The sequence below is a fragment of the Rhincodon typus genome, chromosome 9 (genome assembly GCF_021869965.1).
Source record: "Rhincodon typus isolate 14 chromosome 9, sRhiTyp1.1, whole genome shotgun sequence".
Taxonomy (NCBI): Eukaryota; Metazoa; Chordata; class Chondrichthyes; order Orectolobiformes; family Rhincodontidae; genus Rhincodon; species Rhincodon typus.
In genome coordinates this window covers 44,006,124-44,019,771 of record NC_063340.1, presented here as the reverse complement: position 1 = coordinate 44,019,771, position 13,648 = coordinate 44,006,124, and the positions used below count along the sequence as shown (strand labels likewise).

The 13,648-nt window shown below is 37.4% G+C and overlaps 1 protein-coding gene across 2 annotated transcripts in view; it reads left to right on the top strand.

Annotated features, from left to right (window-relative positions):
- sptbn1 (spectrin, beta, non-erythrocytic 1) overlaps window positions 1-13,648 on the top strand; it is a 390,719-nt gene that overhangs the window by 185,148 nt on the left and 191,923 nt on the right. For both annotated transcript variants that reach the window (XM_048601480.1, XM_048601481.1), the window contains 10 exons: window positions 2,121-2,258; window positions 3,136-3,892; window positions 4,585-4,787; window positions 5,733-5,823; window positions 6,217-6,363; window positions 7,234-7,497; window positions 9,107-9,331; window positions 10,002-10,091; window positions 12,863-13,141; window positions 13,640-13,648. In XM_048601480.1, coding sequence (XP_048457437.1) covers window positions 2,121-2,258; window positions 3,136-3,892; window positions 4,585-4,787; window positions 5,733-5,823; window positions 6,217-6,363; window positions 7,234-7,497; window positions 9,107-9,331; window positions 10,002-10,091; window positions 12,863-13,141; window positions 13,640-13,648 — 2,203 coding nt within the window. The remainder of the gene's footprint in view (window positions 1-2,120; window positions 2,259-3,135; window positions 3,893-4,584; window positions 4,788-5,732; window positions 5,824-6,216; window positions 6,364-7,233; window positions 7,498-9,106; window positions 9,332-10,001; window positions 10,092-12,862; window positions 13,142-13,639) is intronic.

Genomic DNA, 13,648 nt, shown 5'->3' with positions numbered 1-13,648 from the left:
TCCAGAGAATTATGAATAGGTAAATTATATTTCTAGCAGTTCACTGCAGTATGGGAGTTAGGACATTATGTTACAGTTGTATAAGTCGTTGGTGAGGCCGCACTTGGAGTACTGTGTACACTTTTGGTCATCCTGTTACAGGAATGACATAGGTAAACTGGGAAGTGTGCAAAGAGGATTTGTGAGGAAGTTGCTAGGACTAGTAGGCCTGAGTTATAGGGAGAGGTTAGCCAGGATAGGACTTTATTCCTCAGAGCGTAGGAGAATGAGGGGTGACCTTATTGAGGTGTATAAAATCATGAGGGGCACAGATAGGATGAGTGCATATAGTCTTTGTCCCAGCGATGGGGAATTGAAAACTAGAGGGTATAGGTTTAAGGTGAGAGGGATAGATTTAAGAAGGACTTGAGGGGCAACTTCTTCACGCAGAGAGTGGTGTGTGTATGGAATGGGCTGCCGGACAAAGTGGTTGAGGCAGATACAATAGCAACATTTAAAAAACGTATGGATAGGTACATGGATGAGAAGGGTTTAGAGGGATATGGACCAAATGCGGGCAATTGGAACTATCTGAGTGGGCACCATGGTCAGCATAGGCCAGTTTGGGCCAAAGGGCCTGTTTCCATGCTGTATAACTCTGACTCTATCCCAGTGTTGTTGTACGTCATGTAGATCGGGTAAATGTATATGGAAGAGCCGTGAGTTGGCAGTGAAAGTTATGGGGGGAATTGGGGATAAGCAGTAATGGCATGAGGCTGAAAGGAGCCATGGGTGGAATGCATGAGTTGGCATGAATTTGGCATGAGGAGTGGGCATGACTAACACCTTTTGAGCTTGCCTTCCAAAAGATTTTGAGTTCAGATTGTGGTTTACGGCTCTTGTAGGATCTTTGAACCGCATTTAACAGACGATGGCGTAACTCCAAAAATTCTGGGATCTAGAATTCTACCCTCATAATTGAGGCAGCTAAATTAGAGGAAAGCCCACACTGAAAATTGGGTTTACTGGGATTCAGGGCAAAAATCCTGTAATCAGGTCCTGCGATCACTTTTAAATGCCTTCCACCTGATCAATTTATTACTTCAGAATTTTTTTGATGAGGTTAATGTTTGCCATTGATTGATTTATTGTTGTCACATGTACTGAGATACAGTGAAACTGTTATTTTGTGTGCCATACAGGCAGATCATACCATACAAAGTGCATCTGGGTAGCAGAACAGAGTGCAAAATATAGTGTTACAGTCACAGAAGGTGCAGAGAGAGAATGATCAGAATTAACTTTTGAGAGGTCTGTTCAAAAGTCTGATAACAGCGGGGAAGAAGCTGTTCTTGAATCTATTCGTGTATGTATTCAAACTATTATATCTTTTGCCTGATGGAAGAGGGTGGATGAGAGTATAACTAGGGTGGGAGGAGTTTTCGATTATGTTCGTTGCTTTCCTGAGGCAGTGGGAAGTATAGATGGAGTCAGTAGTTGGAAGACTGGTTTACAATCTGGACCCCCAGTTGGTTGGCCACCACTGCATTAGAATAACCACTCTTTATTGTTCAGTGATTAAATGCACGGCTGTTGTTTTGTGTTACTGAGTTATCAAGTTATCAAATCTCTGGATCTTTGGCCTGGATTGAGTTATCTGATCACTGCTGAATTCTCGATCAATGTGTCTGCAAACCTTTGGTTTTGAGAACTGAAAATTCAGCCAATATTTCGCTCCTAATGACTATTCAGTAACGTATCCTGAAACAGTGTGCCACAGTGCATTATGTGTGAGTATAAGACTGAGCTAATCTGACCTATCTCCACAAATGGAATCTACCAGTACTATTTACCCCAGTTCATATATTGAATACCCACTGTGGAAGAGTAGCAGAAAGCTGTAAGTATCATTGACTTCCTTTTGTTGCATAAATTGCTTTATTCACTTAAGGAAAAAGAAGATAGAAAGTTGGAGACAGAATACATTATATAAATAAAGAAGTAACTAAATATTAGATTTTCTATATGTTCCCAAGCTTTTCTTAGTAATACCATGCAATATTTTAATTTTTAAAGAATTAGGGAATCAAGCCCATGTTCAAACTCTTGATTTATTTGTTTTTTTTTAATTTCTACCTCAGGTTTGAAAGTCTGGAGCCAGAAATGAACAACCAAGCTTCTCGTATAGCAGTGGTAAACCAGATTGCTCGTCAGTTGATCCACAGCGGGCATCCCAGTGAAAAGGAGATCAAAGCACAGCAAGATAAGCTAAATACAAGGTACGTTTTGCACCCAAAGGATAGATATTATGACTAATTCAAAAATAGAATTTCTCAATCAAATTCTGTGAAAAGAACTATTTTTGCGTTGAGCACCAATACTTATAGAAAATCTTTTGTCTAGTTTTATGCATGATTATGATTTTACCAATCTTGGTGCATATCCCCTGAAGTAACATTCCTGCTAGATGCTTCTAGAATGCTTATATAACATTGAATTGTTTTGCTACCATCTAATTCAAGCTACCACTAGTTATATTGGCTAAATTGGTCAATAGGTTCTACACTGATGCATCAAATGAATTATAATAGCATTATTTTCCACCTTATCACTTTGGGAGCAGTAAGTGTATTCCTCATTTTAATTTTGCTGCAGCTGTCTAATGTCCAATTCTGTATAGTATGAACCATCTGCAGTCAGTTAATTAGACTTGGGTATAATTTGCAGTCATACCCAACTAGCTTAACACTTGTGTTTGTTCACTTGTTCACTAGATTTGTGTTCAATTGTTACTTAACGCAGTGTAAGCAGTTATGTTGCATGTATGTTTTTTATTTACATGGATCAGACCTAAAACCAAGATGTCAAACAAGCATATTTTATTCCTCACTCAAAAGATATTTGTCAGTTTATCGTAGAGTGAAATATTTCATATATCGAACTTGAATGGGTTCAAGTCTAAATAGATGCCACAGAAAGGTAAAAGCACACAGACAATCGTTCTGACTTTAAATACTCCAGCTAGCAGTAACCTGTGTGGTAGAGGGCGGCAGTTTAAATATGCTTGTTGCTTACCCCTTCAAGTTTTCTTGTGGCCAAGAAAGACAAAATTCTGTTTGTCTGGAAATTTGATTCCATTTTCTATTCTGATTCTAGATGGAGTCAATTCCGTCAGCTAGTGGACCAAAAGAAAGATGCACTCAATTCTGCACTCAGCATTCAGAATTATCACCTTGAATGCAATGAAACAAAGTCTTGGATTAGGGAAAAGACCAAAGTCATTGAATCCACGCAAGATCTGGGCAATGATCTTGCTGGAGTCATGGCCCTCCAAAGGAAATTAACTGGAATGGAGCGTGATTTGACAGCTATTGAAGCTAAGCTAGATGATCTGCAGAAAGAAGCTGAAAGACTAGCTGCTGAACATCCTGATCAGGCAAATGCTATTATGAGCCGTCTTTCAGAAATTAATGATGTCTGGGAAGAAATGAAATGTACTTTGAAGAACCGAGAAGAATCACTCGGTGAGGCAAACAAGCTTCAGCAATTCCTGCGCGATTTGGATGACTTCCAATCCTGGCTTTCAAGAACCCAAACTGCTATTGCTTCTGAAGATATGCCCAACACCCTGGCAGAAGGGGAGAAGCTGCTCACCCAGCATGAAAACATCAAAAATGAAATTAATAATTATGAAGAAGACTATCAGAAAATGCGTGATATGGGTGAAATGGTAACACAGGGACAGACAGATGCACAATATATGTTCTTACGCCAGCGCCTGCAGGCTTTGGATACTGGATGGAATGAGCTGCACAAAATGTGGGAGAACAGACAGAATCACTTGTCTCAATCTCATTCATACCAACTGTTCTTAAGAGATACAAAACAGGCAGAGGGGTTCCTCAACAATCAGGTAAGCTAAGTATGGTCTTACATTTAATATTGACTTTCAGTTCCACCATACGTCCTGGAACATTTGATATGTTTCTAGCATCGACCTAGCATATTCCTTAGTGCATTATAACTTTTCCTTCACTTTTTAAAATTTTACTTAAATCTGATGCAAACTAAAACTCCAATGGCCCGCTGTTTGAAAGCTGTTGTTTTTTGGTGAAGATCGGCAGAAAATTCTCAGCTGAGCAGATACAAACAATAAAATAGATAAACTTTTGTTTTTGATTAGTAGTCACTAGGTTTTTTTCAAACTAGCATTACTCAAAATATGCTTCTTATTCTTTCATATAATGTGAATATTGCTAGCATTTGGTGCCTGTCACTAAGTGTCCTTAAGGTGACGGTGAGCTGCCTACTTGAACTGCTGCATTACATCTGGTGTGGATACATTCTCAGTACTTTTAGGAAGAAAGTTGCACCTCGGGATGCAAATCAAAATTTAAGAGGTAAAATGTAACAATATAAAGGGAATTATAAGAATTTGGAAACCACTGGACTGTAATCCAACCTGTCCCTAGAAAAATCTTGCACAGAGCATGAATAATATTAAAGGTGGAGCTAGTCATTTTATGTGCAATCGATGTATTTCTTCTCAGCTTACAAGTAGCAGTACAAAGCTGACTGGCAATTCCTTCCTTTGTTGAAATAAAGGAGTATGTGTTGGCGCACACTGAAATGCCCACCACACTAGAGGCTGCTGAAGCTGCCATTAAGAAGCAGGAGGACTTCATGACTACCATGGATGCGAATGAAGATAAGATAAATGGAGTGGTGGAGACAGGCAGGAGACTAGTCAGCGATGGCAATATTTATTCTGACAAAATCCAGGAAAAAGTTGACTCAATTGATGAAAGGTACAAAAACACTAATCAAGAGAGGTTCATTTCTTCTTGTAAACCCATGAGTTTAATATTCTATATTCATGAAGTATTTGCTCTGAAAATTCTGTTATTGTAAGTGTTTTTTTTTTAAATAATAGTGGAATTTTGTTGGAGAACATACCATATAAAAGGAATTTCCATTGAATGTCTATTACAGTACCAAAATTTGGTAATTAATCAGGAAAGCAACTAGAATTTTTAATATGATATAGTAACAGTTTTTAGCTATAAATTCTCCTGACCCCTCTAGTAATGAGTCTTTATTTAACCTGGCTAGTCTCTTTCCTATGATATATCGATGGAAGCTTTTATAGTCTCTATCATCTCACCTCTATTTTCCAAAGGCTCCTTTACAACGGTATTAGTGCTGACTTGATAACCCAGTCTGTATACAAATCCGTCGCCCATTATTACTTTATTACACACATCACATGCATCTCTAAAATCCTAATTTGTAGCATGCCTGACACTAGTACTATAGCTTGGTTTTCTATAAAAAGCTCCCACCAATGTTTGTTTCCCCTTGCTGTTCTTCTTCAGCCTATGTCCCACTGGGGTGCATTTAAATCTTACAGGAAGTGCCTCAGGACTCAATTATTTTAGATTTGTCCTTACTTTCAACCAAATCTGAACCATAGGCTTGTGTTACATTTATGTGTTGTGATGTCATTTTCAAGATATAATATTGTGTTTAATGTATAGAATGGATAAACAAATTCCTTTCTCTTTGGCCCATTCAAAAGCCCTGTTTCATCAGGGTGCAGTAACAGGGAAGAAAAGTTACGAATTTAAAAATGAGTGCTTTGTAATCTTAAGGAGAGTTACTTTTTTTAAAAAAAAAGTAAAATTATTTTTTAATTTACAAAAATTAGTGTAAATAACTTCTTAAAAAATGTTACTATTAAATTTAACTTTTAGACATAAGAAGAACCGTGAGGCTGCCAGTGAACTACTTATGCGCCTTAAGGACAACAGAGATCTTCAGAAGTTCCTTCAAGACTGTCAGGAAGTAAGCTTGCTTTACAACTCATTCTTACCAAATTAACATATTTTACTGTATTGTATCTCACTGTAGATAATTAAAGTTGTATTCCTCAAATGATAATGTTTTGATGGCTAGCACGAGGGGACATAGCTTTAAATTGGGGGGTGAAAGATATAGGACAGATGTCAGAGGTAGGCTCTTTACTCAGAGTAGCAAGGGCACGGAATGCCCTGCCTGCAAAAGTAGTAGACTTGCCAACTTTAAGGACATTTAAATGGTCATTGGATAAACATATGGATGATGATGAAATAGTTTAGGTTAGATGGGCTTCAGATTGGTTTCACAGGTCGGCGCAACATCGAGGGCCGAAGGGCCTGTACTGCGCTGTAATGTTCTATGTTCTGTGTTCTTTTACAGCTATCTCTTTGGATCAGTGAAAAGATGCTAACTGCTCAGGACATGTCCTATGATGAAGCGAGAAATTTGCACAGCAAATGGCAGAAACATCAGGCTTTTATGGCAGAGCTTGCATCAAACAAAGAATGGCTGGATAAAATTGATAAGGTTTGATAGAATTTTGAATGCTCCAAGCACTTTTCTGTGATAAATATATTGCAGGTTAGATTTTGTCTTTAGTTCACAGATTCAGAGAACTAACTCACTCACTTCTCTTTTCATTTTTGTGATGGTGATAAAATAGTTAATACTAATTATTAGACATGTACAATGTTAAACCTTACAGTGTTAAAGTAATGGTGCTTGCTTCTCATGTATTCTCACTCGTGCGTACACTTTCTCACTCGTGCTCCCTCCGCACCCCCCCCCCCCGCCCCAGCACTCTCTCTCCCCCTGCACGCCCGCATTCCCTCGCTCAAGTCAGTTAGTTTGTACCATCTTAGTATTCCAGCTTGGATAAAGCTAGTGCTTACTACTTGTGTTATTAACTTGAGTGGTTGCCATATGTACACAAATTGTGCCTTCATACGAATTGCGTAAAAAGGTTAGTGCCATCTGAGAGATTTTGGAAAGTTTTAAAAAAGCAACCTGGATTACCTTGTTCTCATAATTATGGTTGAATACCTTGTAACCAGTTAGTGAATCCCTCCATGCACCATCTTGAATTTGAGATCTCAGCTCCTCTGGAATTCTTCTGCATTATACACCACACACAAGTATACTGCCATACTCGCTGTCCAGTTTCTCATTATTGTTTAGTGCGTTAAGATTTCATTGCAAAATTTATTTAATATTGTGCACATTTTCTTAAATCATACAGCACAACAGGATATTCAGATACTCAAGTACTTCTATTTTAGAGTCAAATACAAAAAAAAACACTTTAAGCTACATACCGTAGTTTTCTTAAATTTCCACCATTACTAGGACAACTGCAAAAACTGGTAATACTGAAAATAATTTTAATTTCTCCTCTAGGAAGGAATGCAGCTAATTGCAGAGAAACCAGAGACTGAGGTGGTTGTAAAGGAAAAGCTGACAGCCCTACACCACTTGTGGGAAGAACTGGAATCTACTACACAGGCCAAAGCTCAGCGTCTGTTTGATGCCAACAAAGCAGAGCTTTTCACCCAGAGCTGTGCCGATTTAGACAAATGGCTACATAACCTGGAAGGACAGCTCCAGTCTGATGATTATGGCAAGGACCTTACCAGTGTCTCCATTCTACTCAAGAAACAACAGGTATTTACCCAACATGTTCATTTAGACAAGGGAGCAAGGGCCAACTGAACCTTCAAGAGTGCCGGAACAAATTACTGTAGATGCTGGAATCTGTACTGAAAGCAACAAATGCTGGAGATCACAGAGGTCAGACAGCATTCATGGAGAGAGGGCAAGCTAACATTTTGAGCTGAAGCTCTGATGAAGAGTCATCTAGACTCAACACGTTAGCTTACTCTGTCTCCATGGATGCTGTCTAACTTGCTGTGATCTCCAGCACTTGCTGTTTTCACTTCAAATGTGCCTTTTGTTTTAATACTCCTCTGGTCATCCATTTCAAAATGAATGGTCCAGCACAATTTTGTTGGGCATCTTGGTGATTAAGTGTATGTTGGAGCTTAGAGATTATTCTCATTGCTTTAGTAGCATACAGCATTATGTCAAATTATGTTTTCATGTCATAATAGCAGTATATAGATATGAAACCTTGATGCAGAGAGAAAATTATAATGACATCTTTCAAAAATTCATTGCAGTATAATAGAGTACCCAGCTACACCTTATCCTTTTCAAGATGGTATGATATAGTAGGAAGTTTACTACATCAGGAATTTTTAAAAAAATCCATATCTTTGATTAAGTCTTTTTGTCTAAACAGACTTTCAGTGAAATTGTCATCAGGAAACTTCGAATACACACTATGTTTCCAGGATCATCTTTAGGGTTGTTCAAATGGGGGTGACTGCCTCAGGCCCTATCCTGGGATCCGGAAGCAAGGTTTGGGAGGTGGGGCAGGACTTGACCTTTGTTTGCCAATTGGGAGGAGCAGCTGGAGGCACATGGTGGGGGCACACTGTGTGATTTGTTCTGGGGGACTACAGAGTGCGAGTTGCCCTAGGTGATGTATCCCCTAGGGATGACTGTATGTTTCTGTAGCTCATTTACTTTTCAGTAGACTAAGCTGTAAGGATAATGAGGAATAACATGTTTTCACTAGAAATTATAAGATTCAGACTGGGTAGTTGGGTGGCTTCTTTGGGGTACTTTGCTAATTTAGTATTAGCTTTTTGCTATGAATCCACAACAATAACTTAAATTTAAGGTGTTAAATTAAGTTAATTAAATCTTTCCAAGGTGCTTCACAGGAGTGTTCTCAAACAAATGTGATGTTGTGCCACTTAATGAAATATTAGGAGAGGAGATAAAAGTAGTTTTTAAGGAGCATCTTAAAAGAGAAAAGAGAGGTGACAGGGATTAGGGAGATAACTTGTGAATTTAGGACCTTGGCAGATAAAGTATGGTTGCTATTGCGGAGCAGTTAGGATTGAGGATAAAAGACAGAAGTAACGTAGCACAAAGTCTTGGAAGAGTCTAAGGCTGGAAGAGGATACAGAGACATGGAAAAAATTGACCAGGCAGGAATTTGAAAACAAGAGTGTGAAATTTAAAAATGAAATAACTTTCGTATGCTGAATTAATTTTTACTGTTCAGTTAACAGTTTTGCGATTTTGCATTAGGTCGGTTTTTGTTCTCTCAATAATTGCAGATCACACAGGGAGGAATTCTATTTCAGCTGATTTGTCATTTGGTGTAAGTTAGAAACTTCTTTTTCATACCCCCTCTCATTAGATGTTAGAAAATCAGATTGAAGTACGAAAGAAAGAAGTGGAGGAACTGAAGAGTCAGGCCCAGGTTTTGAGCCAAGAGGGTAAAGATATTGATGAGGTGGATAGCAAACGCACAATAGTGGAAAAGAGATTTTTGCAGCTACTGGAACCACTAAATGAAAGGAAACACTACTTGTTGGCATCTAAAGAAATACATCAATTCAACAGAGATCTGGAGGATGAAATTGTAAGTAGAAGTCTCAGTGTATGTCATTTAAACAGAGAATGTCAACTTGAAATTTTGTTGTGGTTTGAATTAGACACAATTTCTATGTTGCTGTTTTACGGTCAATCTTTTTGTAAATTAAAACCTGTTAGATCAGAGATTACATTGCTTGGCTACAAAATAACTGATGCTGCTGCAATACTTTAATGTGTTTCAAAAGTGCGTACAGTCTTGTAAATAAACTTCATTGTACTTTTTAATAATGTTTGAAAGGCCATTTAATTGCTAGTAGAGATAAAATTGCCTACACCTATACCTAATGACTTATGTGAAATGCCTTTATTTAATTTGTTCCCAACTGGAACAGGTAGAGAAATGGTAAAATTACAAATTTATACTGCAATCAGTTAATACTTTGAACAAAAAAACTCTTATTGTTCTATAAAACTGAAGGACGGTTGTATAACAAGCTTGTAAACTTTCAGGTATTCTGTGTCCTAGGTTCTCCTTGTTCAAAGATACACTTTTAAAATGTACAACACACAGAAAGTTTATGGCAATGTGAAGCCAACTACAAAAAAATTTATTGCATAAGATAAAATATATTTCATAAAAAGAAGTAATACAAGTACTGATATTGGGCATTATAAAAGAGAATAACAAGCAATGAGATTCATTTTTATCTTTTTAGTTGTGGGCTGAAGAACGCATGCCTCTTGCAACATCCACTGACCATGGCCATAACCTCCAGACTGTACAGATGCTGATCAAGAAAAATCAGGTGAAAAATGAAAAATATAATGCAAATGTTTTGAAAATAAAGCATGATTGTTTCACTGATAGTGACCTAATAGCCCAAAATATCCATTGACTTAGACTATTGCTTCTGAGTTAGAGGCTTGTGGCTTCCAGTCTGTATGCAGGATTTGCAAAAGTAATTCACACTAATATTTCGCAGCATTGTCGGAAGTGCCGTCTTCGGAATGAGATGTTAAACCAAACTATCCTTCTTTTTATGGTTGAGTCCTATGGCACTTTTTGAAGTGGATTGACTGCTTATTCATATTATTGATGCTTGTGATGATTTGCTATTTATGAATTCACTGCCACATTTGCTAAAAAAGCTATAACAGTTGTGTTTCAAGAATAATTTTTTGAATATACCTTGGATAGTCTTGATTATGGGAAAGGTGCCCTTCAATGCAAGTTACTTTTTCTGTGATGTAAAAGAATGGAAAATGTGATGTAATGATCATAATTTAGTTGGAAAATGATAATAATATCAGGTAAACTAAACTGTGATTTTAACAATATTGACGTACAGTGCCCACCACTTAAAATGGCCACATTTAACATGTTGCAGTCAGTTATAACAGCCAAAAAGATAATGTGACTTTGTTAATTTGTTGACTTAAATGCTACACTTGTGTTGTGCAGAAACTACTTTTTAAATACAGTGGTACATATGTTGCAGATTGAAGAAATACACGTATGTAGTACCTTGGTACAGTGCACTGAATGTACTAAAGAGGCATATTAATAGAACCTAGAACAGTACAGCACAGTACAGGCCCTTTGGCCCACGATGTTGTGCCGAACTTTTTTACCCTAAACCTAAGGTCTTTCTAACCTCCACCCCTACCTTATACTATCATCCATATGCCTATCTAATAGCCGCTTAAATGCCCCTAATGAGGTCGACTCCACTACCCTCTCTGGCAATGCATTCCACGCCCCTACCACTCTGAGTAAAGAACCTACCTCTGACGTCTCCCCTATATCTACCTCCACTCACTTTAAAACCATACCCCCTCGTAATAGCTACCTCCACCCTAGGAAAAAGTCTCTGGCTGTCTACTCTATCTATACCTCTGATCATATTGAGACAGATTTCACTTTCCTTGGACTGTATGCTTGGTTTTTTGAGTGAGAAGCATCAGCCCAAATTTTGTGACAGTAGTAATGGTGAGACAAGTATCTCTGAGCCAAGAAACCTAAGTTCAGGCTCCACCTGTTCCAAATATCTGTAATAACATCTCTAAATAGGTTGGTTAGAAATATCTACTTACAGGCAGGAGCCTTTTGTCATCCTCCATGTCTCCTCAGAAAATTGTTCCAGAGACAAGATGGTGCCAGCAACCTACCTGATGGCATGACTTTATGGAAGCAAAAATTCTTCTCTTGGTGTTGTGTTAAAAATAGTTGGTAACATTATAGCTATGGCATATTAAAGAGAAAGTGAGTTTGTAACAGTGTAATACATGATGATTACAGCTGAACAGTACCTCTGTGCAGCAAGAAAATTTTATAAGTTGTGAGTTTTACTCCTTCAACTGATTTTTAAAAAAATTACAATGAAAATATTATTTGAAATTATTTTGTTTTTCTCGCTCGCTCTTTCTTAATCATATCTGTTTGTCCCAAACTTTTATTTCTTGCTCCCCCCCCCCCCCCACCCCCAGGACTCCTTTTGAGATTTTCTAGAGTGCTACTTTTTGATTTTTGGGGGCTACATTTTTATTCTCATAACTTACTTGTGATGTGATGCAGTCAGGCAGTAACACTTTCCTCTGTATTTGTGTTAACATAGTGGGTATTTGAATGCAGAAACCAAATTAGAAGAATTCATCAATATTTGTCAACTATCTATTAAATTTAAAGCCACAACTCACAAGGAAAACATTGATTTCCTAGACATCACAGTATTTAAGTTGGTATAAGATGACAATCATAGGTTAGCAACAGGGTTTTTATTTTCAAGAAAATTGACTCTCAAAAAGTCATCATCCTAAATACAGTTTTTAGATTGAGGTCACAGCTAATGCGTTCACACCATATATTCAAAAGCTGGAATAATTTATTTGAGTCGGGTATTTGGAACATGAAGTGCAATGTTTTAATTGTAATTTATATTTCCTGTTTTTTATTTGCTTGTTTGTAATCTGTGAAGATTTTTTTAGTCTGGTTGGAACCTCCTTGCTGTTTTCCCTGATCATGGATGAAACATATACTCTAGAGAACACTACGATGGGTCATGTACAGATGCTATATGCTGACAAGTCCGTGAAAAGTCTCTGGCCAACCATAAACAAGATGATCAGTGAAAGACATTCATTAACCAGTTTACATTTTTCTGGCAGTAGTCCTTTAATAATCTCACATATAACCTATAACAAAGCTAAAATTACCAAACAGCACACAGCAAGGCTGTCTCAGCAATAGTGCAGCAGTTGTGTATTTGAAACCTTTCCTTCCAAGCACCCAACTAAACGCAAAGTTTATGATTAAAAATAACAATATTTATATAGTCTTAAAATTAGGTCATGAGTATGGCAGATTGCAAACACTTTTAAAAGGAACAACTGCATTTGATATAGTAGCTCATCAGGCCAAATGGTCAAGGTGCTTCACATTCTATAACTTTACAGTAGTTAATAGCAATTACCTGTGGTAGGTAAATCATGTTCATTGGATGCATTCACTATAACCAATGGAGATTGTAATTGTTTTCTGTTATAGTAATAAGGCTACATGTATTTTTGTCCTGTCTAGACTCTTCAAAAGGAAATTCAAGGCCATAAACCACGTATTGACGATATATTCGAGAGAAGCCAAAGTACTGTAGCTGCAGATTCCCCAAGTGCTAAAGCTATTCAGCAGAGATTATCAGATCTACGAGAACTTTGGAAATTATTGTCTGAAGAAACAGAGAAGCGGCACAATCGGCTGGTGGAGTCTCACAAAGCCCAACAGTACTATTTTGATGCTGCAGAGGCAGAAGCCTGGATGAGTGAACAAGAATTGTACATGATGTCAGAAGAGAAAGCGAAGGTTGAGTATTGTGTATTTTACTACTCTGATAGATGTGCTGAACAAAAAAAAGGAAGAAAGGAACTGTATAAGTTGTATAAGGTCTTGGGAAAAAGAAACAGAACAATTCTTAAAGTAATGTTCATTTACAAAAGTGAGTGACAGCTCTATGAAGTTTGTGGACAAATTGTTTAATGTCCATTGAAACTTCTTTCGAGAACTTCCAGTGAATGATATTCCATTAAGTTATTCTTCTTTATTTTTATAGTATTTCAAAAGAAAGTTATCTATAATACCCAACCCAGCCAAAACTATTAACAAATTGGGCGACATACTCAGAGCAAAATATGATTGCTATTAGTTCCCATTTCTTTTACAGTCTGTGATCTTAAACATCTTTTAAGAAGCCTGTAACAGTGTTACTTAAATGATCAGTTACAGCATTTGTGGTGATCTCTTTCATTCAGCAGTTTTAAATAAAAATTTAAAAGCAACTTTTCAAGATGTGTCACTTTGCAGGATGAGCCG